Source organism: Furipterus horrens, unplaced genomic scaffold (genome assembly GCF_987537825.1).
Source record: "Furipterus horrens unplaced genomic scaffold, mFurHor1.1.pri manual_scaffold_10, whole genome shotgun sequence".
NCBI lineage: Eukaryota > Metazoa > Chordata > Mammalia > Chiroptera > Furipteridae > Furipterus > Furipterus horrens.
This window is the reverse complement of record NW_028327180.1, coordinates 98,039,311-98,067,300: the sequence shown is the minus strand read 5'-3', so window position 1 is coordinate 98,067,300 and position 27,990 is coordinate 98,039,311. Positions and strand designations below refer to the sequence as shown.

At 55.3% G+C, this 27,990-nt stretch overlaps 1 protein-coding gene across 1 annotated transcript; it reads right to left on the bottom strand.

Annotated features, from left to right (window-relative positions):
- NEURL1B (neuralized E3 ubiquitin protein ligase 1B) lies at positions 1–21,995 on the bottom strand. Its single transcript, XM_090289807.1, has 5 exons — positions 21,821–21,995; positions 4,793–5,338; positions 1,762–2,481; positions 901–1,026; positions 1–574 (listed from the first exon to the last, which is right to left on the bottom strand). Exons 1-5 carry the CDS (start codon positions 21,849–21,851, stop codon positions 330–332), a joined length of 1,668 nt encoding a protein of 555 aa, XP_090145933.1. The 5' UTR covers positions 21,852–21,995; the 3' UTR covers positions 1–329.
- Positions 21,996–27,990: the final 5,995 nt, after the last annotated feature.

The following is a 27,990-nucleotide window of genomic DNA, read 5'->3' as shown; positions in this document are numbered from 1 at the left end:
CCACCCCCAGCAAAAAGCACTGTGCAGAGGACACTGTTTCCCAGCCAAAAGGTCACCAGAGAGACGGATGGTCTGCCAGGCAGTTCCTGAGCTTGCTCCTGGGACAGCATGTTGGGGGCAAAGCACTTTTGAGCCAGAAGCAACCTTCGCCTGGGCTCAGACCCCCGGGGCCTCGTCTCCGTGACCATCATGCCTACTGCCCACCACTGGAGAGTGACCGAAGAGATGACTGCTGCCCTTGGACGGCCTTGTGGCCATGGTGGCTGCCAGGCCCTGCGGGGCTTCAGAAAGGTGACCTTGCTCTGGCCAGGGCCCATGAGCGGGCCGGGCTAAGGCCGGTAGATCTTAATGACGTCTTTGATGGGCCGCCGGCAGATGGGGCAGCAGGCCCGGGCCTGCCTCCGGAGCCGCAGGCCGCAGCTGTGGCACAGACACATGTGTCCACACGTGTAGATGACCGTGTCCACGTCGCTGTCAAAGCACACCGTGCATTCGCCGATCTTGCTGCCTGCTGGCTCCGGTGGGGGGAACACGGGGGACACCGGGGGGCTCAGCGGGGAGCTGGGGGCTGTCACTGCAGAGAGGAAAACCAGGCCAGACCTGAATCATGTGGTTCGCAGGTGGGCCCTGCAGGGGCGACCCCAAGAGGACAAAGCTTCAATGGCAGAACCCACAGGGGGACAACTTGGGGAGACACCAATTTTGGGTTTTCCTTTGGTTTTGCCCTTTTCCTACCCTTCTATCCCCAAGCACCATGCACCAATAACGCCCTTTGGGGTGCCCTATCTAGATGTTCCTCCCCCCTCCGGCGGAATGCAGTGGGGAAGGCGCTGACACACCCGAAGGAGCCCGGCGAGCCCCGGCCTCTGGCCCCCAGCCCCCAGGTCTGTGCCTCCTTACCCAGGGATGACTCAGACGCCGAGGAGGACTGGTTGACACTGAAGGCCATATCGGAATCGCTATCATCCTGGGAGCCGCTGAGGGACCCTGATGGAGATGGGATCGCAGGGCTGGACTGCAGGGTGCCTGAGACCAAAGAGACCCTGTCAGGTGGGTGCCGCTCAGCTAGTCCCTGGCTCTGCGCTGCTTGGCGCCTTCGCCTCCCTGTCTAATGGGAGGACAAGCACCACTTCACAGGGTCCTGATGGAATCACACACGCCTGGGGAACATCTGTTATTTGCCTGCCCTGCCTCCATTCCCCTTTATTTCTGGGCGCCTGGACTGGGATCTTATTTCACTCACACGGTCGGGACCAGGTCAATAAGAGCTTCCATCTCTGGGCTTCAGTGGAAGTTTAGGGACAGCCACGTAAGCCCGCAAAGGCCAGTGAGGCCTTCCTGTGTACTTGCTCTCCAACTATGGGGAAAGGGCTCATGCCACTGGGGGGTTCGCCAATGATATGGGTTTGATATCATCATCAGGAGGGAACACGGCATGAGGTAACGTATACTTCCTATGCATGACATAGGCAAAAAATAAAGCCACTAATCATGACGGAAATACAGGTGGCACTGACCGTTTACCCACCGCAGAAAGCCCGTCAGGCCCTGACACCAGCGGGTGCTTAGGTCAGTGGGGACACAGTGTGGTGCAGGGACTGCAAGGTAGGCACCCCCGGGGCACATGCTCGGAAGACAGCACCTCGGGGCCCAGTCCTGCTGGACACTAGGTGGGGCGAGTGGCTGATGCGCGCTCAGGTTTGGGAACCAAGGGCTGGGCTGCAGCCGTGGCTCCAGCCGCCGCGCCGTCGGGGGACTCACCCAGGAGGCGCAGCTGGCCCGCGGCACCTCCGCGCACGGCGAAGAAGGCCCAGAGCGCCTGTGTGCTGTCCACGCACATCAGGCGGCCTCGTGGGCGCCCATTGACGCCCAGGTGCACGTCGCCGCCGGGCCTCTGCGTGAAGCTGAGCACGTCGCCACCGCTCGGCACCGGCCCCGCGCGCGCCACCACCCAGTACTCCTTGCGGTCGAGCAGCGAGTCGGGGTCCGCAGGCAGCTCCGCGGGCCGCAGCGCGCCCGGGTCGCACGACGTGATGCCGAAGGTCAGCGTGCCGGGCGCCGGCAGCCCCGGGCGGCCCACCTCCACGAAGAGGCTCTCCCCGGGCCGCAGCGGGCGCTCGGAGAAGACGAGCGTGCGGCCGCCGTCGGGCCGCGGCGCGCAGGCCACCTTGCGGTCAGCAGACAGGCACACGTCGGGCCCGCGCATCACGTGGAAGCGCAGGTCGGCCTCGAGCAGCGCCGGCGAGGACACGGGGCGCGTGCGCTCGCGGGGCCCGCACGGGATGGCGGAGAGCGCGCTGTCAGCGGGCGGCGGGCCCGGGGCGCGGCCCAGCGCCAGGTGGCCCAGCTTGGCCACCACCTGGTTGTTCTCCAGCTCGTTGTTGTCGAAGTTGGCCGCGTCGAGGCTGCCGGGCGGCGGGCAGGTGCTGAAGCGGGCCTGGCTGATCCGCGCGGGCGGCAGCGTGTCGGCGAACGCGCTCTCTGTGCCGGGGTAGAGGAAGGGCGGTGAGGGCGCCGGCCCAGCCGCCAGAGCCCCCGGACCGGCGCAGGCTCCATCCTCTCCCACTCCCCCCTCCATTCTTTTTCTGGTTCGTCTGTGAATTGATTTAAGGATCACGGGGGCACAGAACTGGATTAGGCATGATCCTTAGTTTCCGTGACACATTCTCACGTCTGGGATGAGCAGATAAGGTCCTTCCTTACCTTTGCCCTTTCTCCTTCCTTCTCTTCATCCCGCTTCTCTCTTTCCCTTTTCCCCCTCCACTCCTCCGCCTTTTCTTCCCTCCTTTTCTCTCCCTCCCGTCCTGCCTCCTTCCTTTCTTCCTCCACCCCTCCCTCAGACGTTTTCATGCTTTTGAAAGGGCATCTGAAAACTCTTTATCATCGTCTGCCTCCCCAACTGGAAGATAAGCTCCAAGACAAAGAGGGACCCCTTCTTGCTCTTTCTCTGTGGCCTTATAATGTGACAGGTGCTATTTTAAGCTCCTTTCACAGGTTAGCTCATTTGGTCCTCACCCAGTCTGTGAGGTGTGCATTGCTGTTACTCATTTAGCACAGACGGGAGCTGAGGCACAGAGGGATTCAAGAATATGACTAAGGCCACATGGCAACTAAGTGGCAAAGCCAGGACAAGGACCCAGGCTGTCTGGCTCCAGGCCCCTCAACACACCCGTCTGAGAGGAGGTCGTGGGGAGCACAGCCCAGGTAGTACTCAAAGGCCGAACGTAGAAGGCTTCCGTAAGGGAGGAGCTCATTCTCAAAGCAAGAGGTGAAGGGGGAGTTTCTTAAAAGCCACAGTCGTGAAAATATTTTTGACTAGTTAGCGCTATGAAAAAATGTTCTTGATACTACATGTTATAGTTAAGTAAAAGAGCAAAATAAAAAGATGCATCACTCAGGTAATAGAGGTCATTATCCTTGGGTAGATTAATCATTGATTGTCTCCCCAGCTGGCACGTGAGTTCCTGGAGGGCAGAGTCTGTGCCAGTGTGTTCACCACCGCATTCTCAGGGCTCAGCAGAGCACTTGGCAAGGAGCCCTCATTATTATGTAGCTTAGGGGATGGATAAGGTCCATCCAATCGGAGAGAAAAGAAAGTCATTAAAGTATTATGAAGGTTTTTTTTATAATAAAAATTATTCTTATTAGCCATAAAAAGTAAACAAAGCAAGAAAAAGTGTTTCTTAAGCCTTGAAACCAAATCCCTGAAGCTAAGACTTTGTTAAATGTTACCATTTTATAATTTATATCATGGAATAAAATATTTATTCCTCTTCAGTTTTCCAAATATAAAGTTAAGTCATGATAATGAATATGCTTTTTCAAAAAGCCCGCCCAAGCTCCTGGTGAGTCTGATATGTTACTCCACACTCTACCCCCTCCGTACGGGGCAGATTTTGCAAACTGGCAATCCAAGTTCTGACCCTGGCTCATAGACCTGTTGGGTAGGCCTCCTGGTGTTTTTAAATTTCTTTCATTCCTTCTTTCCCTCTTTCTTTCTTTCTTTCTTTCTTTCTTTCTTTCTTTCTTTTCTTTCTTTCTTTCTCTCTCTCTTTTTGAAAACTAATCTATCCAAATAGTATAATGAATACTGATTATCCAGTTTCAACAATGACCAGTTAATAGCCAATCTTGTTTCACTGACACCTCCACCAGTTCTCCTTCCGATGTTATTTTCAAGCAAATCCTGGACACGCCATTTCATCAGAAAAAATTTCAGTATATCTCTCAAGATACAGGCAGCAAACTTCTGTCCCCATGGGTCCTCACCCCCAGGATTTCGTCGTTCGTCGCTGCCTGTCTGCCTGCCTCCCCTACAGGCCTTGAGCTGCTGGCTCCCTGCCTGCCTGTGGGGACCCGAGGACTAGGACATGACTTTGATTGCTGAGCGAGGGAGTGGCTGTGTGAGGGAGTGAATGAATAAGCCAATGAATAAATACAGATGTGAATGCGGGAATAAGTAAGCAAGCGGGCAGCGGCGTGGAGGGCGGAGCAATGGAAGGGACGGAAGAACCAGCGAGTGAGCACACAACCGGGGGAAGGAGGCAGCGAGTGACCCTGGGCCAGACCCCGGACCCTGGACCGGTTCGGCAAGTCGCTTAGCCTCCCTACGCCTCAGTTTTCTCAAGTGCAAACCAGGGATGGCGAGTTGTCCTGAGAAATAAATAGCTAAAATGTGTCCATTGCCGACAGCTCTGCCTGGCGAAGTGAGCCCCAGCGCTGTTTTAGAGAAACACACGCCCAGGCGGACAGAGAGCCCCCGCCCCCGCACAGGGGCCGCGCCCCAACCTACCGAGGAGCTGCACCTCGTCGGTGATGCCATAGACGTCGATGAGCGCCCAGAGCGGGCCGCCCACGGCCACGCCGCAGTGGAAGAGCACGGGCTCGCCGTCGTTGACGCTGTAGAAGACGCGGCCGTGGCGGTCCACCCAGTAGGCCAGCACAGTGTCGCGCAGCGCCAGGTTCTCGGGCAGCGCCTTGGCCCAGTAGCCGGGCCGCGTGACGAGGTCCGGGCAGGCGTACTTGGGGATGTCCTGCGGGCTCATGAGCGACGGGTCGTGCGCCGTGAAGCCGAAGCGCAGCGCGCCGCTCCAGCCCGGGCGCACGGCCAGCAAGCGCAGCCGCACCTGTTCGTACAGGCGGATGGGCCTCTGTGTGAACGTGACTCCGTTGCAGAAGCTGTTGCGCCGCGTGGCCCGGCGCGAGTGGCCGTCCAGCCGCACGTTCTTGCCCTTGGCCTGTGCGTGGAAGCGCGGGGCTTCGCCGAGGACCGCCCGGCGCTCGGGGCCGAGCCCGCAGCACGGTCGCGTGGCCAGAAGGCGCGCCGGAGGGCTGGAGTCTGCGGGAAGAGACGGGCAGGGGGGTTAGGGCCCCTCGGAACCGTGGGCCCCTATTTGTCTTTTAGTAATCATCTCCATTTTAAATTCCACCTGAATTAGGCCAGTGATGGATAAACTTGAGAAGGTTCTAGCCACCCCTATCAGCCCAAAACTACCATAGCAAAGCCACTCTACCCACTTCACAGATGAGCAAACGGAGGCTGTGTGTGTGTGTGTGTGTGTGTGTGTGTGTGCTCGCAGCACTGTTCAGAGCTGTTTCACTCCTAGACGGACCAATACCTGTGCTTGTCGCAGCAGCCAGGTGGGGTCAACTGACTCCTCTGTTCCCATTAAATCCTTCCAAATCTTCCCCTAACGGACACTTTTGGGTTGCAAAGTCTGTCCAAAGGCAACAGGAGCCTTGGATTCTTGAGGGGGTCTTTGGGTGCTTTTCTCTGTGTAAGTTTTGTTCAAAAGCAAGACAGAAGAGGCAACATAAGGAATGCAGTTAGGGGATCCCCTGACAATAGAAGGAAAGGTAATAGGGGGAAGCCGGGAAGCCTGCCTCCCTGGTCCTTCCTGGCTGTGTGATAGGTGGAAGATCTTGTCACTTCCCCAGCCTGTCTCCTTGCCTATAAAATGGGGGACATTATTTAACTCAGTGCTGAAAGACCATGTGGATGAAGAGTCTAGAACACTGCCTGGCACAAAGTATGTGCTTAATAGGCAACTAATAATATCCTAACACTCAGGTTCCAAGGAGATCCAAGCTAGAATCTGATGACTTCCCATTCCCTTTCCCAGAAAAAAATGAAGGCATTCTTTATAAGCAAGGTGGCTCTTCTAGAACATACACCTTTCAGGATTCATTTCTAAGGGAACTTTGCCCCAAAGGACCTGGAGAATCTTGGGATGGTCTCTTTCAAAGGACCTGGCTGCTGGTCATGAGCCCTGGTTGCCTGGAGCTGAGGTGAAGGCTTATTCCTTCCCCCTTTCCTCCTCTGTCCCAGGGGCAGTTCCCAGGGGCCCCCAAAGCCTGGGAGGGCGCAGGGTGGGTAATTACTGCATGAATCTCTGCTGCCTGTTCACAGCGTTTTCATGGCAAGTGCTCAGTAATTGCAGGCAACCTCTGGCACACACTGGTCTGTCATCCTGGGAGAAGAACAGCCCCGGGGAATGATAGGCCACTGCAAGGACCAGCCCGGGGGTCACCGTGTACTGGGCACATTGTGTGTGTGTGTGTGTGTGTGTGTGTGTGAATTGACACTGAGGCTAATGGGAGCAAGGACAGGGGACAATGAAGAGGCAGAGGCAATGAGGAGGCAGGCAGTCCACGGCTACCCTTCCCCAGGCCCGAGGGGAAGGCCCCAGTCATGAGGGAGGAAATCATGCTGAGAAGCTAAGGGGCCTCTCTCCAAACAGAAGCCACTGACCCACAGAAGGCAAAATACAAGGAATAAAGCTCAGGTCTCACACAGAAAAAGGAACGTAAGGGACGGGAGTCATTCATCCATTTGTCAAATGTTTAGTGAGCATCTAGTACGTGCCAGGCACCATGCTAGGCGTGGGAAATACAGCAGTTGCCAAGACAGATAAGGTGCCCACTCGGCGGTGCTCACATTCCAGACTGCCATAGGCATGGGTGACTGCAGGGCCCTGAGGAGGCCCTGGACTCAGCCAGGGGCTGGGGACAGAAGGTATTGCCCACAGAGCCAGGTTCTGAGGGCGGAGAGGGAATATTCCAGGTTGAGGGAACACAAAGGGCAGAAAGGGGGAAGTCGGACTTTGTGGGGAGGTGGTATGGTAGGTGTGGCAGAGGGTGTCTGAGGTTGGGTGTCGCAGGGGTGAGGGGCGAGAGTGCCGTGGACATCACAGAGACCAGACAAGAAGGCCCTGAATGCTGGCCCAAGAGGCTCAGATTGCATAGTGTGGGAGACAGGGAGCCAAGGAGGGCTTTCAGCAGAGCAGGCCAGCCCTGCCTGCCAGGGAGGGGCCCCGAGACAGCAAGGAGGGGGGACACGGAGCCAGGCTGCGGCCACCTCCGCAACCACACAGATAAGAGCAAGGGCCCACTGGAGAGCTATTTCATTGGGACAAAAATCAAAAGGATGGGGAAACAGCAACGGGTGAAAACCCTCGGGAAAGGCAGCCCAAGGACTGCAGGGCCCGCCTCCCCCATGCCTGTCCAAGCCACCAGCTCCCGGGCTGCGGCCTCCCCCGGTGCCCTACGTGCTGGTTCCCTCCAAGGTCCCCAGAGCTGGCACACCCTCCAGGAAACATTAAATATGACCACAGATCAAAGCCCTTCTGAGCGCCAGAGACCACAAGCCACCCTTATTTGATTATTTTGAACTCCCTTGCTGTCAGTCACTGTTGCTTTTCGGACCTTATCTCTCCATCGGAGAGTTTCTATGCTAAACAACTGGGGAATTTCTAAGCAGACGTTCCTGCAGAGCGGCCTCATGATTTAAATGAATGTTGGGGTGGGGAGAAATACTGCTTTGTTACTATAAGGGGAAGTTTCCTGCAAAACCAACTATATGTTAGGGTAAAATGCAGCCAAGTAACCAGAAAAGTTTACATATTTGTTTAATCTTGATTATATGATCCAACTTCCTTCAGGGAATGAGGGATAAACACTATTTTTTCCCCACTCTGAGGCCAGGGCCCTGATGTGAGTTAAAGAAAACCAGAGTGAAAAAGTTTCTAAGAAGATGTGTTCTTTACACAAATTGAAAATGCTTCAAATAAAAGAACAATAAGCAGTCTCCAAATCGTACACCAATGTCTGCTTTTAGCTTGGCTTGGGGAAATAGAAACATGTTCCCCAGAGAACATCCTCGCGTGGAGATGTCAACAGAAAGCCTGAACGTCAGCATTTAAATTGCTGCAATAAACCCTGCAGCCATGCCATAGAAAGTTTGGAAAGGACATGAATTCCTCCTGTGTCCCCACCTGCATGGCCTGATCCACATTGCATGCTCATCGTCCCCAGGAGAGCACAGGAAGGTCCCGGTGGACATCCTGGCACATAGTAGATGCTCACTAAATGCTCACTGCTTTCCCCATGGGGAACATCAGGCCCCACCTCCAGTGAGTCCCTCACCTCCATCCCTCCTGCGGTTTTTATTTTCTAAATCTCAGTTTGGGAGGTGGTTAGAAAGAGCGCAGGCTTGGAGGCAGACAGTCCTGGTTTTGTCATATCTTTGCTGCGTGATCTTGAGATACGTGCTTCACTTCCCTGGGTCCCCCCAACTAGACCTAGAAGACTGGTGAGAGTCATCTGCATGCTGTAAGACTGCTGAGGATGAAGGAGGCAAACTTGACAGACGCTTGGTACATGGCACATAGTAGGTGCTCACTAAACACTCAGTCCCTTTTCAAAATCACCTTATTAGAGAGAAGTTTTATTCCCGGGTCAGAGGTGTCTACTTGTGGGTGTGGTGAATACCCTCTGAAAAGTTTCTCCCACGGAGGGCCAGTGACCTGGGCCAGGAAGGGCCTCTTGAAAACCCTGGGCTTGACGTCCAAGGATGGAGGCCTGTTTTTAAGCCTTCCCAGCAGCATCCGAATGTGTGCTGTGCCACCCTCTGAAGGAATCCCGTTGTTGCCCCACCCAGCCTTTCCTCTGCTCTAAAAAGAGCCCGAGGGAATGGCGGTTACCGCCAGAACGATGGCTCTCTGGCCAGCGAGGTGGCAGCTGCCAGCACGTCAGCATTCAGCAGATGGCATTCTGGCTGAAATTTCCAGCAGATTCTGCTCCACCGGGAAAGAGAGCCGCCAGCGGGAGCCCCGTCGATTCCGCATGCCCCTGTCACAACCAGCCTTGGACAGAGCCCGGGTCACGCTCCGGCGTGGGCCTCGCGCACGGGAGTCAGCCTTCAGGTCCCCCTGCACAGTCAGCTTTACCCGCTCCGTTTTCCACATGAAGAAACTGAGGCTCTGAGAGGCAGCCACGCTGGGCGGTGAAAGGAGGGCCAGGCTCAGGCCCTTGCCCCACAGCCACCCCTTCGCCAAGGCAGCCCTGAGCCGTTGGGGGTCTGGGTCATGGGCCTTGAAGGAAACTCTTTCCCCGAAACGTGCCCGCCCTGCACACACACCATTTGACTTGGGGCTTCCTGGACCTATCCAACACCCACCCTCAGACTGTGGACCTCAAGTGAGGAGTCTCTGGTTCAGGTGACAGGGGCCCAAGCCCACGATTCAGACCAACACTATGGGTGGCAAGAAGCCACACGGTATGTGTGTGCATGCATGTGGTGGCATGTGTGCGTGCATATGCACACTGTGTGGTGGCATGTGTGCGTGCACGTGCGCACTGTGCGGTGGCATGTGTGCATGCATGTGGTGGCATGTTGCGGCGGTGTGTGCGTGCAGGTGGTGTATGTGTGTGCTTGTGGTGTGCACTGTGTGGTGGCGTGCGTGCATGCATGTGTTGGCATGTTGCAGTGGTGTGTGCGTGCAGGTGGTGGTGTATGTGTGTGCTTGTGGTGTGTATATGTGTGCTTATGTGCATGTGTGCGGTGGCATGTGTGCATGCATGTGGTGGCGTGTTGCAGTGGTGTGTGCGTGCAGGTGGTGGTGTATGTGCGTGCTTGTGGTGTTCACTGTACGGTGGCATGCATGCATGCATGTGGTGGCATGTGCGTGGTGACATGTGAATTATGGAGAAGAGGCAAGACTCTTGCTTGGCAAGGCTTCCCATCCCAGGGCAGGGCCAGGCTATTGGTCTTCTCTGGCAGCAGAGAGCACCTCTTCCATTGGTGGGTTTGAAAGTGGGCTAGAAAAAAATAACCAACGCTCCCTCACCTCTGCCAAGTGGGGCAGTGACATGAATCCAGGGGACAGACGCCAGCTTAACGGGACTTTGCAGTCTGTTTCAGAGGCCTGGTCAGCCAGCACCCGGAATGGAAAGGGGCCAGCCCACACTGGAAACTGCCACTCTGCCCCACTCCCTGTTTCTCTGCAAACAATATCCGGTCCCCTCAGTGCAGCCAGTGACACTCCTGTCAACAGCTACAAGGAGTCCTGGCAGGAGGCCAGAGGTCACGCGACACTGCTTGTTGGGAGAAAAGCCGGCTCCTTCCAGGCCAGAGTGGCAGCCCTCTTTGCTCAAGTGGGCTGGATGCGCTGAGTTCCCAGGGGGTGAGGTCATCCCAGCGCCCCCTCAAAGTGTGCTCAGTGGCACCGGGATTCCCAGGCCTGTCCAGACCCCTTGCTGGGCCCCTCCACTGACGTCTCCTGATAAACAGGTCCAGGAAACTCCATCATCAGAGGCGCCAGCTCCCAGGGTCAGGGCCCCACCAAAGATGGGGGTGGGGGTGGGGATGTGTCCTCATTCCTTCTAAGTGCATCACTGCCTCCTTCCTCCGGCACTTATGCAGCACCCATTTCATGCTAGGGCCGGTGCTCGTGAGCCACAGGGACACGGGTCCCGACGAACCACTCACATACAGGCCCCGTGACTACACAGGGTGGTCCCCCAGCCAAGGGGACACTTTTCTGCGAAGCTACTCTGCAGACAGAGGAGGAAGGGCTGGGAGGAGGATAAAAGGTGGGAGAGTGTATTTCGAACAGAGGGCTCAGCACAGCCAAAGGCCTGGAGGCGGGGACAGGCTGAGGCCACTTGGGGAACCGCAAGGGGTCCAGGGCAGAAGGGAGAGGGGGCCAGGTCTGCATCACAAAGGACCTTAGAGGCAATGCGGAGGAGGCTGGGGTCCTCAAGAAGGCTGGGGGGGTGGTGTCACTGCACTGTTTGGAGCAGGGAAGGGACCTCGAGGATCCACCTCTCTGGAGGATGAGATTCAAGCCCTGGATCTTCCAGCAGAAATTGTCCCTTCCTCTCTCCCCTGCCTATCAAAATGCCCCAGCATAGTGGGAGTGAGAAAAGCAGCCCAGATTTTGAATGTCGCTTCCGACGCCTGGCCCTGACCTGCCCTGCAGCCCCCAGTTCTCCCCTAGGCAGCCTGGGTAGCTGCCTGCTGATAAGGGGCAGCCGGTCTGCCAGCTTTCCCCCCACCAGGGTGCTGCCCAGAAGCCTGGCTGCTCACTCACCTCAGCCCCAGGGGAGTACCCGCAGGGCCCTGTCCTGACTTTCTGGAACTCTGCCTCTGCTTTCTTTTCTTTTTTTAAAAAATAATTTATTTACTTCTTTGTTTATTTTATTTTTAGAGAGAGGGAAAAGGAGAAAGAGAGGGAGAGAAACATCACTGTGTGGTTGCCTCTCACTTGCGCCCCCAACTGGGGACCTGACATGCAACCTAGTCATGTGCCCTGACTGGGAATCGAACCAGCGACACTTGGCTCGCAGGCCGACACTGCCTCTGCTTTCTAGCGCCCAAGGCAGCGCAGGAGCAGAAGAAGATCCCCTGAACATCCCAGTTCTCGCTCCTGGAGCTGAGAACGTGTTTCCCGGGCTGCACGCTGGCCGTTTGTGTTCGCCCTGAGGGGTGGCAAGCCCACCTCGGTGGTACTCCCAGCACGTGCCAGGTGCTCGCCATGCAGCCCATGTACCCATCGCTGCTCCTGCCAGGTGGCTTCCAGATGAGGAAACCAAGGCCCAGAGAGGCGGAGGTCCTGGTCGGAGGCTGCCCAGCCCATGAAGGCGGAGCCTGTTTGGATCTGGTTCCTGTCTCACCCCAAAGACTGTGTCCGTCCTTCCTTTTTCATACCTACTCCACCCAAGGTCTCTCACTTACCCCCTGACCTGCGAGGAGAAAGCCAAGGTTATGTACCAGTGGCTTTAGCTACCTTCTGGCTAAGGCGAGCTGTGCTTGGCTTGGTCTCAGGGAGGGTTAGGGGGGCTGGTGGATATCACTCAGCTTGTTTTGAGCTGCTCAAAGGCCTTCGTTTGGTGGAACTTGGGATGAACAATAAACAAAGCATCTAAAAAAGGAAAGTGGGTGACTGATGATGGGGGCAGGAGAATGGAGTCCCAGTGCCTAAGGTCCCTAAGGCCTGACAAAAGGACTGAAACTGGGGGTGGGGCATGGTCTGAGAGGCAGACCTCCTAGGGGGGAGGCAGATACTGAATCGGGCCCTTCACCCACCAGACCTTCTGGGATCATCCCGCAGACGCACTGCTGGTGAGGAAGGGAGGGGAGGCTCAGAGAGGTTGGGAGAGCTACCCAAGGTCACACAGCCAGGAAGTGGTGGCGCTGGCGTTTGAACCCATACCAGCCTGGCTCCCAGGGCTGGGAAGCAGAGGCTATGGCTGCCTCGGGCGAAGTGTAGAAGTCATCCCTACAGAGAAGAATGAGAGCACAGCACCTGGCACATAGTAGGTCCTCAACTAACACCCATTTCTTCCCTGCCACGTTTGGCTCTGAGGCCCACCGAGAAGTGACTCTGAGGGCTGCCTCTTCCACTCTGCTTCCTTCCCTGAAGATCCAGCTTTCTCTTTTCTGTGCCCCCCTCTATCTGATGATCTGAGAGTGGTGGCTCCAACAAGGGGGAGGGGCTGGTCCAAGATCCCCCCTCTCCTGTCTGCTGCCCTTGAGTCGCCTGAACCTCGAAGAAAAGGGCAGCTCTGCCCCAGAGTGGAAAGTCACCCCTTTGACCAGGCTTTGGAGACATAGGTATGCGCATGCCCACCCATGTCATAAATCCATCATCCTTAGGGGGAAAGAAAAGAAAACGCATGCCCGAGGGATATTGTGATATAAACAATGTGTAATGTTGAGAATGTAAACAAAACACACTTGCTAATAGCCATGGCATTCTGCCAGTTCTGAAGGCCAGACACCCCCACCCTACCATTTCCCACAAATGGCTTACTCATTAAAGAACTTGCCCCCCAATGCCTGGAGGTGAGACTGAGCTGCCCCGGTCTGGTTATGAGGATGAAGGAAGAAAGGAGGAGGTGTAGCTGGGGCTGACGCCCAAGGATGGCCGCCTTAAACCCCGCTCAGAAATACCTGTTGCTCCGTCTGCAAAAATACCTGTCGCTGAGGCTGGGAGGTTGGGGGAAGGGAATAGCCCCACGCAGGTGGCTTCATCTTTCTGTGCCTCCGTTTTTTTTTTTTTTAATAATTTGTTTATTTATTTTTAGAGAGAGGGGAAAGGAGAAAGAGAGGAAGAGAAACATCGCTGTGTGGTTGCCTCTCACTTGTGCCCCCAACTGGGGACCTGACGTGCAACCTAGTCATGTGCCCTGACTGGGAATCGAACCAGCGACACCTGGCTCGTAGGCTGACGCTCAATGCCCTGAGCCACAGCAGCCAGGGCTTGTGCCTCCGTTTTTTGATCTATAAAATGGGGCTAAAACCTCCCAGCACGCAGAATGGGCAGGAGGATTATATAAGTGGAAGAGCGTGAGGGGCCCTGCAGGCGTTCAGCAGATGAGCCCCGAGCAGCACTCCTTGTAAGGCCCCTTAATGGGCAACTCGTCCCAGGTCCGCCTGAAGCTGTAGCTGCCTCTGCGATGTCCCTGTCCAGCCCCAGCTGGGCTAAACACCAGCATGGCCCCAGCACTGGGTGCATCTGCCCCCTCCCCTCTTTTCACTCCCGACAGCCTCCACAGTTAGAAAGGTCTTGCTTTGACGAAGATGAAATCTGCCTGTATGTGATGCTCACACACTGGTCACGTCTGCATTTGGTCCTCTGCCCTTCCCCGTCAAGTCTGCTTGCTGGCCTCAGGGATTGGGAGGCCGCTTTCAGGCGCCAGGGGTCCCCAGGCCATGCCGCTGGGCATTTGTCGCCCCCCTGGGGATAACATGGCCCCTTGCTTTGCTGCCCAGAAAGACCCCAGGACAGCAACGGTCTTGCTTTGAAGATGGTTGGAGATCTACACACCAGACCTTGGGGAATGTCCGCTGGAGACTGCTCCCACCCTGCCATGCCTAGAGGCAGGGTAAAAAAGTAGGTGAGCAGCTAAAAGCAAATCCGCCAGGATTTCTAAACCCTCGCAGATCCCTGCTCAATACTGTGAAGACTTACGGGGCAAATGTGAAATGCCCCCAATCTGAGCCCCCCACCCCCACCTGGCAGACATCCATCCCGCACCCACGTGCCTTCCTTCTAGGCGGACGACCCGCGCTGTGTGCCCTTGGGAAGTGGCTTTCCCTCTCTGGGCCTCTCTTGCTGTTCTCTCACCATAACACGGGACTAACAATAGTGCTTTCTCACAGGGTTTCCTGAGGTTGGTACGCAGGTGCCTGCGTGGAAGTGTCTGGCACAGACTGGCTGCCTGATACAGCTTAACGGTTACTATCATTCTCCCACGTGCGTCTCCCTCGGGGCCCAGGGCTCAGCGGGAGCAGGGGCTTGTTTGCCCAGTGAATGCATAATCCTAATGGTGCCCCATGTGCGCATTTACTATCTGTCAGACGCTGCGCATGCCGGAGAGGTAACATCATTATCCCCTTTCTGCAGAAGAAAGAACCCAAGCTTAGAGAGGTCAAGTGGCTTATCTGGCTAATGAAGGGGCAGGGCCAAGACTCAGATCCGGGGATAGAGATGCTCAGCCTAGGCTGTTACCAACTCTGCTGATAAGGACGGCACAGCGGGGGTGGGGGGGTGGGGGTGGACACCGCCTGCCCCTCACCTGCGGGACAGCCTGCGCGCAGGACGACAGGGAGCTCTCCCCGGGCCCGCTGCCCGTGCTGACGGATTAGTGGGCACTGCCTGGAGCTCTGGGCGGGAAGGACCTCGGAGCTCAGGGAGAAGGGTGTCGCTGCACTGTGACACCTGGTGATGGTGAGTGTGGGTGGCCGACCCAGGTCAGTTGCTACCAGGCAGACCTGTCCGGAGCCCGAGGCCTCGCTGGGCAGGAGGAAGGGGTTCATCCTTTCTGCAGGGTGGGATTCCCAGAGGCCACCTCCTGCTTTTGAGCTACAGATTAAGGGTGAGGCCTCAGGTGGGGTGGGCTGGGAGACAGACCTTCTCCCCAGGACAGCTCCATTCTGGCTGCTGTGGGCAGGAGTCAGTCACCTTCCCGGGACAGGGAAGACGAGACTGTGTCCCTGTGGGAAGGACTGTTTGAGGGGGTCAAGACTCAAAGGAAAGGAGGGGCAGGGCTCTGTGGTGATGGAGGGGTAGGGCCTTTGGAGCTGGGGAGGCCTGGGGTTAAATTCTGCTCTGCCACTTCCTGGCCGCCCGATCCAAGGCAGCTCTCGTGACTGCCCCTGAGCTCAGTTTCCTCACCTGTGAAATGGGAGGCTACTTCTGCAAGGCCGGTCCTGACGGTTTAACTGGGATGAAACACGTGAAAGGTCTGGCATGGGGCAAGCAAGCCGAAGCGCTGACCACCCGCTCCTCTGCCCTGGTGAGCACTTACGGCCAGGCCTCCTCCCATTTTCCTCTCTGCTCTAAACTCAAAGCACACACCTGCCTTCTGGGCTTCTATTTTAAGCCAGCATAGAGCACCACTAAGTACAGAAAGCCTTTGGCCCCTTAAAAGAGGGCAGAGCTGACCCTTCTTGTCCGCGGGAAAGATTAAAACAGCCTGTTCTGAGCGGTCCTTGTGGCCCAGCCAGCACAAATGCTACGCTCCTGCTGCTGGCAAATGTGGCACATCATCCAGGCAGGGACTGTGGCTACTGGCCTGCAAGACGCTCCGCCCCATGTCCAGACCTGGCATCTGACCCCCACATGCCACCCCCACTTGTACTGAGACCTCCAGAACACTCCCCACATATGGAGTGCTCTTGTTTCCCTTATGCCTTCACATACCTAGCCCCCCTGCCTTGAAACAGCCTTTCTTGGCTAACTTCTCTGCTTTCTTATCTCAGCTGGACAACACCTCCTCCAGGAAGCCTTCCTGCATTCTTTAAGCTCTCATGACTATCCTGGGGATCCCCATCTCCCACTTACTGGTATAACTGCCTGTCCATGAGGTCTCTTCCATGAGACCTTGAGTCCCTAAACCCAGGCCCAGCACAGAACCAGGCCTGAAAGTCTGGTGGACAAAGGAAAACTGGAAAATTCGACCTGCCAAGAAGATCCTCCTCATCAGACACCAGGTGTCCTGGAAAGAGCTCAAGGATCCCTTGGGGGTTGCTGCCGGCACACATGGAAGGGACGCCTCCCAGTCCCGCCCTCAGTGGCAGGTTCACGGTCACCTGGGCTTTTAGGGCAGGAGGCAAGGGCTCCTGTTAGCCAGGCCTGTCCAGGCACGCAGGGCCAACGCTGGGGCACTGTGCTAAAGACCGCCTGCTCTGTCCCAGTTCATTCTCACGACTACCACCCGTGGGGGAGCCGCCCCACCCTCCCCGTTTCTCAGTGAGGAAACTGAGGCACAGAGGAAGTACCTTGGCCAAAGTCACTCCACTGCAAAACGGCTGAGCTGAGATTTGAACCCCACGGCCTGACCAGTGAGTGGTCTTATTATAACCCTTCATCGCCGAGACACACAGGGAGAAGCGCATTTCACATCATGACACAGCACACACATGGCGCACACAGGGGTATGCCCGCACACCTGAAGCAAAAATGTATGAAGCAAAAATACTCTCGCTATGGAAACACACTCAATATTTTATTTTTTCTTCTATTCCATAGCTTCACAGATTTTTTTTAAAAAAGCTGGTTGCGCGTGACTCACAGTAGATCGATCACTTGGTCTGGTGGCCAGGCCTTGTTTGGGGGACTGGACAGGACCCCTCCCTCCCTGAGGCGCAGGGCAGCAGCACCTGTGCCCTCTGGTGATGTGGTCAGCTGCCTGCCCACTGCGCTAGAGCACCCTGGTCCCCTTGCCCTGGCAGCCAGCTCCGTGAGCGCCGCCTGCGGCTGCCGGTCTCATTTACAGCTGACCCTGCGGTACCTGGCACACGACAGGTGCCACACAGATGTCCACTCAGGAAAACACAGGGCCACCCCAGCCTGGGCATGCGGCACGTACGTGGAGAGCAGGGTGACTTTAGGGTTACAGAGCCACAGAAGGCCCTAAAGGTAGATAGAAAAAGATGACATTCAAGAGCGGAGGCAGACCTCCAGCGAATTTTCTTTAGATGTCACCTCCTCCAGGAAGCCTTCCCCTACTTCCATAGCCCCAGAGCTCCCTCCTTTCCTGTCAGGGGAGAGAGACTGTGAAGGGAGCAGAGGCGGGAGCAGGAAGAGGGTATAAACAGAGGACGGCCCTGGTTCCTCCTGGCTCCAGACTCTCCATGGGCACCTTTGCCACTTGTCCTACATGCACTGACAGGCCCATTCTCTTCCTCAGTTTCCCTGATGGGAACTCCTCCTGCCAGCCTCCCCCCAGTCCCAGCATCCTCATGGATTGTCACCAAGGGGTCTTGACTCATCGGGCTCCTGACAATGTGTTGACAACCTGTGGGTTTCAGGGCTGCCAGAGCAACTGCTATCACTTTGAGAGGCTCAGCTCGGGCCTCTTGCTCAGCTGGGCAGTAGGGAGGCCGCTGGGGCAGGATAAGGCAGGCAGGCCTAGCTGAACTTTACGTTGTGACTGGCTAAAGGAGGAAGAGAGGTGTGGAGAGAGGGGAATGTCAAGGGCTGGATCAGCCACACAACCCGGACAATGGCTACAAAGAGAGTGACAAAGGTCTCTGTTTTCCCAAGGGCTGAGAAAGTCCAGATTCAGGGAAAAGAGTGGCTGCCAGGCCCTGGGAGCATCACCACCCCCCACCCCCCCAGCACCGGTGCCCTCCTCTCCCAGCAGCGCTGCGGGGACGGCGGCCGAGCGGCCGGGGCGGGCGCAGGGGCTTCCGTTCTAGACACGGCACCTGCAGACTGCCCCTCTAGGTTAGGGAGACTGGTTCCCCCTGCCTCCAGAGAGACCACCTTTGTCCTTCCCCTCTGGGAGCCTCCACCTGCATCCCTGTAAAATGGGGATCGATAGAACCCCTCAAGAGGGTGGTTATGAGGATTTAAAATAGACACTCAGGGGTTGGCACAAAGCAGGGTCAACACACCTCCCTCGTGGTAAAGTGCCAGTTTGGCCAGTGATAGGACTAACACTGAAAAGGTGGCTGACTTGGCCCAGCATGAACCAACTTAATGATTAACCAGCACGAAGGGCAGTTTGAATTCAGCCTCTCCTCCAACCAAAACCACAGTGTGAGCCCCGGAGGCGTGCTGAGCAAGGGGTCTGAAATGTGAGAAAAAGAAAAAGGGGAAGAACTCCTCCTTCTCGACCCTCCCCTCTCCTCCCTCCAGGAATTCTGCCCTCCTCTAGCCCCATGCGGGTACACCTTTTCCCCCTTAGAAAACCCAGAGTAAGGCTAACGAAGTCCAGACAAAAGACACACGTGGTATCAGCAATAAGACAGACCTGGGTCTTCTAAGCCCAGCTTTGGCACTGCCTGTGTGAGGTGCAGCAAGTGTCTTAACCTCTCTGTGCCTCAGTCTCTTCATCTGTAAAATGGAGCAGGCACCTTAATTGCAGGATCGCAACTAGAAAGAGGACGAATCATGCACACGGCAGGAGGTGAGCAACGCCAACTTGCGTGCTGATCCCTGCCTACTTCCTTTCACAGGGCACTTATCTGGACTGCTAATGCCCTCTGCCAGGACTGCCCTGGGGCATCCCCACAATCGATCATAAAGAACATTCTCTTTCTTAGGCGTCTCCTTATTATACACAATGGCATGCCAGGTGGACTGTGGGTGCCCACAAATGTTATCTGAACCCTGGATCTGGAGGGCACCGCACGGAGGAGAAAAAATGCAGAACTTGGGAGTTAAATCAACTTGGATTTCAATCCTGGTCCTGTCAACTGGATGAGCCATGTGAGCTGTGGCTGCCTTGCCTGTAAGATGGAGATTATAATCCCTCCCTTGCAGGGCTGTTGCAAGAATGAAAGGCATTCATTCATTCAACAAACATTTACTGAGCACCTACTATGGACTAGCCACTGCTCCAGGTGCTGGCCATACAGTGGGGGTGGGGAACAGACAAAATCCTCCCTCTTTAGACAATAAGCAACTAACTACACGCAGGGTGTGGCACATGGCGACCCAAGCTAAGGAGAAGCAAGAAGCAGGGTGGAGGGAGAGGGGAGTGCTGGGGACAGCGACAATGGCAGGAGCCACCTTGGAGCAGAGACCTGAAGGAAGCAAGGGGGAAAGCCATGTGGGGGAAGAAGGCTCGAGGCAGAGGGTTCAGCAAGTGCAGGAGCCTTAAGAAGAAGCGTGCTTGGCATGTAAAAGAAGCCACATATGCAGCGAGCCTGGCACAGAGTCCAGGTGCTCAGCAAATGCCAGCTCTCTATTTCAAGTCCCGTAGAAGAAACCCCACGCATGTGTCCTTTTTCTAAGAATGAAACGCAAGGATTTCTACAGGGCAAGGCTGAGCCGAGTGTTCTTTCAGCCTAAGATGCCGGCAACAGAGCTCCACTGCTGTTTCTGAGCCCCTGCCAGGCACCAGGTCCTGGGCTGGGCAACCAGCAATACAAGACATGGTCTCTTGTCCCCAAGGCACATTGTAGAGGTGGGTGACCACAATGGGGTGTGGTCAGATGAACAAGCAGAGACCTAAGAAGGGATCTAGGTAACAGAGCAAAAGATGGGATCGGGTGTGGGTGGTCAGGAAAGACTTCCTGGAGGAGGTGACGCCTAAGTTGGATTTTGAAAGTTGGACTAGACAAGAAAGAATATTCCAGGTGTGGGGAGCATCACAGACTGAGCACAGAGGTATAAAAAATGGCACAGTGTATGTGGGAAACTAATCTCAGGCAGGTCGGAAAACAATAAACAGCCCTTCATATTCTTGGCAGCTGCACCTAATGTGGCTCAGGAATTCCAGTCCTGTCCCCTTCCCCAGACTCAACGCAAGCTTTGGCCCCAGTGGAGGGTTTGAATTGTCCACACTTAGCTACGGCAGCGGATAAGCAGCCCGTGCCCAGCCAGGGCGCAGCTGGATGGGAGCTACAGAAATTTCCAGCTATATTTAGCTCACCTGGCGGTGCCCGTACCTTCACCCACACAAACCTGACCCACAAGTGGCAGAATGGCTTTTTTACTAGAACAGTGTAAGCATTTCTTAATTAAGAAATTCTAAAAAGGGGCCCATGCCTCCACGTGGTGCCTTTTTGGCTGGGAGATGCTACCATATTTGCCAACATCCCTGGACACCTCCTGATTGAGGGGGTGGGTTCTCCCCCATGGGGCACTAGCTCTGACAGGAGGAGGCCACCCTCCCTGGTAAGCAGACCTGGGTTCGAATCCCAGCTCTGCCACTAACTGGCTGCTGACTTCTCCTGAGAATTTGGAGGTTTGAGTACAGTGGCCCTGAAGCTGCCCAGAGGCTTATAAAGTAGCAGTTGGCTCCTCCTCCATAAGGTGGCCTTGGGAATCCAGGGCTCAGCTCCCTCCGTTTGAATCCCGTCCAGGGGAAGAAAAATTATTGTTGATAACACCTAGAAGGGAGGGCTCTATGGGGGTGTTAGAGCAGAGGATGGGGCTGCATGTCCCTCTCCTCCTAAAACCTCACACTAAATTTACCTACAGCCGACTTGCTTCCCCACTGAGCTATGCTTTGGTACTTTTTTTGGTGTGCTTCTGTACTTTAAACACACGCATCTCGCACCTTCTGCATCAAGGATGCTACACAGGCCCAGCCTTCAACCAAAATAAAATCTTGTTCTAAAGACCTGGGAGATGGGACAGAGGGCTGGCAGACAGACTGGGGTCCCCATCCAGACTCTCCCTCAGTGAGTGTTGTGACCTTGGACGAGTCATTTCTCCTCCTCTGAGACTCAATTTCTTCATTTGTAAAATTGGAATATACATCTTTCCCATGAAGCTTCTTTGCATATCCTCTTTGCAAAGGCACCGGCTATGCAAAGTGTCCGGGGTGTGCGAAGTGCGGGGCACAGGGCTTTTTCGCGCTGCTCTGTGTTCTGTTCCCGTAATTACCTGCTATTTTGTAGTAAGGCCTCCACTGCCTCCCAGCTCCCACCATTTGAATCCCCTTACTCTCTGTCCCCCACAGTTCTGCGGTGGTTTTAACTAGGGGGCGATGCGCTCTGCACCGGTGACTCCGAGGGGCTAGAGTCCCTAGTTGAGCGGACACCAGAGGGGGGCGCAGCCGGGGTGCGCGTGGGAACGTGGCCAAACCGAGGCAGCTTGTGCCGCGGGGGCGCTGGGCGGCTGTAAACTGGGGTACCCCCTGAGAGCACCCCCCACTCTTAGCAGCTGCAGTCTCTACACAAGGGCGGCTCCGGCCGTCGGAAGCCCTGGGGAGCCCGCGTCAGTAACCGACCTCGCCGGGGGCGCCCCGAGCTCCCTCATCAGCGCCCTCAGGCTGGAACAAAGGCGAGGGGGCGCACAGCATCGCCCCAGAGGCCCCTTCGCTCATCTGGGCAAAGACAGGAGAACAAGGACGGGGGTCCCCAAGGTAACCAGGACGCGGTACCCGCCCTCCCGGAGCGCAAAGCCCAGCCGCCGGGCGCACGCGGATCCCGGGTTCGAGAGGCACTAGAGACTCCAGCCCACTGGACGCCGAGGGCTCCACAGAGGGGGTGGCTCTCCGGGAGTCACCCAGTATGTCACCAGGGGAGAGGAGAACCCCAGCGCCCACACCCGGGCAGGGCTCCCCGGCGTACCTGGCAGGGTCCTGTGCACGGTGTTGCCCATCGCTGCTTTGGGGCGCGGCGTCGGCGGCGGCGCGCTTAGGGAGCACGGATGCTAATTACGCGATGGGCCGGCGACCTGGGCCGGGGTCGGGCCGAGGGGCATCGCGGCTGCACAGGCGAGCCTGCGGGCGGCAGCTGGGGCGGGCGCCGGGAGGGAGGCGGCGGCGGCCGGAGAAGGCGGAGCCACCGGCCCGGGCCCGCCGGCTCCGCCCCCGCCTCCCGCCGCCGCCAACCACGCAGAGAGGGGCGGGGCCGCCACCGCATCTTTTGAAAGTTTGCGCCGGGTGGCTGGAGCAGAGCCGTCAAGACTCCCGCCCTCGCCGTTCCCGCGCCAGGGACGGGAGGGCGCGCCTGGCAGCTGGGTGCCCTCTGGGTGCCAGGCTTGTCAGCCTGCTGGCCTTTCACTCATTCTGTCCGACATACTGAGAAGCCCTTCTGTGTGCCAGGCCCTCTTCCAGGCTCTGGGCCACGGGGGGGCCGAGCCTTAGCCCCCGCGAAGCACGTGTGCGGCGTACCCGGGTGGGGACAGGACACATAGAAGGACCGGCAGAAGGACACTACGGACAATATACTGAAGGGCGTGAGGAAGACAGTCCAGCCAGGTGATTGGGAGTGGGATCTCGTACCTACAATCAGGATAAACTTAGTGTCCAAAGGTTGGGAGGACGTACCCCATATTCACGAATTCAGCCCCTCACTCATTAAAATGCTTCTTGGGCACATCTTACGTGCTAGGCCCTGGGCTGGGCGCTATAAATACAGACAAAGCACCCTAGAGGTGAAGACAAATAACAAGCAATTAAGATCACGCAATATAATGATCAAAGCCAGAAAGAAAATAAAACAAGATAAGAGTGGCTGGTTTGAGGGACTCTGGAGGAACCGGGGATGTGTCAGCTCCACCTGATGGACAATAAGGACTCGCTCATGGGGAGAACGAGGCAGAGTGTCTGGGGCAGAGGGAGTGACAGACACCCCTCATTCATTCATTCACTCCACTGGTATTTTCTGAGCGCGTCTCCTGTCTGCGAAGGACCCCACACCACGCTCGGTGGGGAGTGACCCTGCTAGTCCCCACCCTCCCTGGGGTTCATTTTGCAGATCAGAACACAGACGATCCAATGCCAAAGCAGTTTTTTTTTTCTGGCTCTACTTTTTGTGCCCTCGTATCCGTTAAGACCTTAGAAATATGTCATTACCCCCCTCTTCACAGATAGACAAGAAGACTCAGAGAGTGGAAAAGAGGTTCCCAAGAGTCCCCAGCTGGCAAGGCTGGCCTGGAGCTGTGTGAATGCAAGAGGGGTGTCTGGGAGAGACAGCCCCCCACCCCCCACTTCAGCTCAGTTTATCCTGTGTCTTCTGCCTGCAGTGCCTGCCCCAGCCCAGAAGGTTCTCATTCTTCCAAGATCAGCTCAAAGCCTCCACCTACAGGAAGTCCTCTGTATTCCCCACCATGCCCTGACTCATCATATATGTCTGAACATGAGATTATCTTGTATTTGTATTACTAACTTATAGGGAGGGTGCTCTCTTGGTTGCTTACTTTTAAAACACAAAGTCCTGTCTGGGGAAGGTACAGGAGTTCAACCTGCCCTCGGTCCATGTGGGCTTGGGAGGCACACAGAAGTCAGCATCATTGTAAAAGGAGTCGAGGACCTTTCCCTCATAGAAAGCAATGGGACTTTGTGACTGCAAGGGACGGGGGCATGTTATAAACAGGCCTTTTAAAGGTCACTTTCAGAGCACTGCCACACCAAGGGGTAGTGCTGTGTAGATCACAAACACACACCTGCAGCAAATGAAGCCTCAGCTCTTCCAGTGTTACAGGGATAGCGCCTGCTGAGGGAACACCGTGTCCAGCGGTCACCTGACACGTGGATCCAAACGGGCTGTGTCTTTGCCCTGGCTGATGTGGCTCAGTGGATTGAGCACCAGCCTGTGGACTGAAAGGTCACCGGTTCGATTCCCAGTCAGGGCACATGCCTGGGTTGTGGGCCAGGTCCCCAGTTGGGGATGTGCAAGAGGCAACCAATGTACGTTTCTCAACATGTTTCTTTCCCTCTTTCCCCCTCTCTCTAAAATAAATAAATAAGTAAAAAAAGGGCTGGGTTATAGCCTCTTGGTCCCTGTGAATAACACTTGCTTTGAAAAACTAAAAAAACACCATCCCCCAACACACACACATACACACCACGGGATGGTGGTGAGCCTGGTGTCAAAGCCACACATAAAGAAGTTGAACCAAATCATTTCTCGAAATTTGACACCAGACAAAAGCGGTCTTTCCAAATTAATAATTTCTATTAAAAAAAAGGTCAAGATGTGTCTGTCTCAGTCAAGAAATAAATTAGGAATGGCAAACAGATGCCTGGCCATTTCATCTCCACCCCTTCAAGTTTAATTATTCAACTAATTGTGCGTCTTCCCATTGGGACAGCAGGGTTTGCCTTTGGCCTTTATTGGGGTTGCCCCCTATTGGGCAGATAGAGCAGCAGCTTTCCCCCAAGAGCTCCCCTTGGCCCCCCTGCCCCCCAGCACTGTGGCTTTTCCTCCATTGCTCCCTCGGAGCAGGTGCTGTGGCTGTGACCCCTCTGCGCTCTCCACTGGAAGCCTCCTGAGGGCAGGAGCCAGGCCACGTTCACTTATGAATCCTCAGTGCCCAGAAGAGGACTCACAGGCGCAGGCACTCAGTACACATTTGGATGCAGTGACAGGAGAGCAGACTTGCTCTGAGCTGGGAGAAGAAAGGACAGAAGGAGGGAGGCAGGGAGAAGGGAGGAGAAGGGGCAGGAAAGCACCGTGTGCGGTGACCGATGGGGATGTGCCCTGCGAGACAAAGCAACAGAATAGGGATGCATTAACAGAAGTGTAGTCTCTAGAACAGAGGTCGGGCAGGTGGCTTTGGGAGAGAAGGAAGGTCCCTACCACAGCAGGTGTGCAAACGGAAGCGGGGGACGGGGCACATGGGGCCCAGGCAGCAGCCTCCTGGCTTGGACTTGCGTGCCGCACCCCTACCCCCCAACTCTTAACCACATCCAGACTCACACAGACTGTGCCACCCTTCCTTGGAACAAGGGCTCGTGCTTGGAAGGCAGGGGCCCCTGGGTGGGGCTGCCTCCTGATTGTGCAGAGCTGGCGCGGCCTCCAGGGCAGTGGGTAGAGGAGGGCCCTGGCTTGGCTCTCTCGGGGCACGCCACGGCAGGCCCTGCGCTGTGCAATAGCAGGCAGTCAGGTGCACTTGGGAAAAGGTGCACACTGACCTGGGCGGGGTGTGCCCACTGCTGACACCTGGGTGAAAAGACCCCTTCCTCTGGGGGGACCCCAGCGCTTTTGCTCAGACTCCTCCCTGTAATTCGAGAACTAGGAATCCAGGCTGCAGTCCAACCACAAAGCTCAGCCTTAGCGTTGCCCCAGGAAGGCTCCTCTTTTCAGCAAACTCTGCCTAGCAAACCTCCGATTTCCAAACCCAACGGGTCTTTACCCACAAAAGCAATAGCTTTTCAGCTCCCGGTTACACAGTGCCAACCACAGAGCGGGCACCAGGCTGCACCTTCTGAGTGATCTTCCTCACAATCTAGCAGCATGGTTTTTAACACAATTTCCATTTTGTAGGGGAAGAAACTGAAGCACAGAGAGGAAGGAACCACCAAGTTCATAGCAGGGGAGAGGGCAGAACCCAGAAAGTTCTTGAGTCTCTATAAATGAGGGCCATGGATGCTATCTCAGGTGTAGAAAGGTAAGTGTCCTGTTCTTTCTCCCACCTCCCCCAACAATTTCTGGCCCCCACCTGCTCTGCTATCGGTGGTCCCTTAACTGGGTGAAATCTGAGCAGGGCTCTTTAAACCCCATCTCACGACCATGGCCGGAGTGTCCGGTCTGCGCCAGGCCCAGGGCACATCGCGATAAGCAGCCAGCAAGCAGTACCTGTCATACCCCAGCTGGTGCGAGAGAAGCGGTCAGTCAAGGTGAGGCGGAAAGAGCAGGGGTGGGTGCCTGGGAGGCCTCCCCGAAGCCTGAGAGCTCGGGCAGACGGACCATCTGTGGAAACTCAACCCCTGGGAGTGCTTTTCAGTTCAGCGATGTTTCCCTTCCATGGTCTTTTCTTGTCTTTGTAGGACCCTCTTTGCCCATTTCATTGGTAAAGAAACTAAAGCTCAGAGAGGTGAAGTATTTGTTCATGGTCACACAGCTGGATGCAGTGGACTCAAGGCTGTCCTGGGAACCCCACAGCTGGGTCCTCCACCTCTCTAACCCCTCACCTGCAGAAGGAAGGGGCTCCTTAGGCCCAGAGGAAAGAGCCCTCAAAGAGCCAGCAGTATCCTCCAACCTCCTGGGGTGGTCGAAATCTGGAGGCCTAGAGACAGAGGGCCTGGGTTCAAATCCCAACTTGGGCACTCACTGCCCGAGACCTTGGGCTAGTCGTGTGACCTCTCTGTGCCTCCGGTTCTATATCTGTGAAACGTGGCAAATAATAGAAACTGGTGATGACTGAATGAGCCGATAGGCTTGAGGTGTTTTGATGAGCGTCTGGCAATCTTTCTCAAGAAACACGTGCCCCATGAACGGCCATGGTTGCAGGTCTCCCTCCTGCTTGTAAATGCCTTATAAGCTCCTGTTCACATTCCCTGAGTCTGGAATTTACTTCTGAGAATCTATCCTGAGGATGTCATCCCAGCTAGGTAGGGACTAAGCTCATAAATGCCCAGAGATGTTTGTTGCACACTAGCGCAGCGGCGGAAAGTCACACACAGACCCCCTACCACAGGGGACTGTTTAGTGAACAGGTGTTGCCCAGCAGGACCTCACAGAGCTCGGGGGCTGCGGTTTCCAAAGCCTTCAGAGTAACAGGAGAGAAGGATTATGTTTTCACGTGAAGGGAGAAAGGCTGAACACAGACCTGTGAACTCAGATCTTGTCAGGCTTATAAAACCAAAACAAGCAAATGCAAAATGTGTGCAGAAATGAGATGAAAGAGAACACATAAAGAAATATGGCCAGCGATTATTTCTGAACAAGAGGAGTGGGGGTGGGTTTCCCTCCCCTGCCTTTTTCTATCTGTTGGCAATTTGTAAATGTTCTACATAACGAGAAGGTATGAAACTTTTCTAACAGGAAAGAATACAATACACTACTTTTCAGAAATAGAATTTTATTGGGGAGCTGACATGCTGCCTGATCTGTCCCGAGCTTGTCGACATGGATGGAGTTGCCAATTTTCTAGCAAGGAGTTGAACGCTGTAGGGTGGCAGTGTGACAGGGACTGTTCACTTTGTCAATATGTATTAGGTCCCAGATCTGAACCAGCTTCTGAGTGTGCAGGGGATGTGGGTATAGAAAGAGGGCCTAGAAATGGGCACAGATTAGAGTCCCTCTGGTACCATGCTGGCTGCTGAGGGTACAAAGAAACATGCTGGGAACACTGTTGTCATCGTGATTTAGCGATACGCAAATGTTGCCCGTACTATCACTCACTTAAAAAGTGACTTTACCTAAAAAACACTCAGGAAATGATAAAATGTTACTGCGAGGAATCACAAACCTCAATGGAAGAGGTACCATATTCATGGATCAGAAGACTCAGTATTTTAAAGAAGTCAGTTTTCTGCAAACCGATTTATAGATTCAATGCGTCCAGCCCTAACCAACACCCTAATAGGTGTGTATGTGTGTAACTTGGAAAATGGATTATAAAATCTGTGTAGAGACATAAAAGGATAGCCATGTTTTGAAAATGACTTTTTTTTTTTTTTTTTTTTAAAGAAGAACAAAGTAGAAGGATTTCCTCTACTGGATACCAATACCTATTGTAAAGCCCAGTAAATGAGACTGTGGCGTTGCTACAAGAACAGACACACAGACCAATGGGACAGAATAGCGACGCCAGACCCAAATGGACACATGTTTTAGGATAGATGAGACACTACCAGGCAGGGGCGGAAGAGGACAGTCTTTTCAATGACTAGTGCTGGGACGATTGGATATTTATAAAGAGGAGAAAGAAAGAAAAAAAGAGAGAAAGAAAGAAAGAAACTTGACCCTTACCTCACACCATTTGCAACATCAATTTCAGCGAAATTCTAGATCTGAACATTAAAGGTAGAATAGTAAAACTTCTGGAAAGTAACATAAGAGAATGTCTT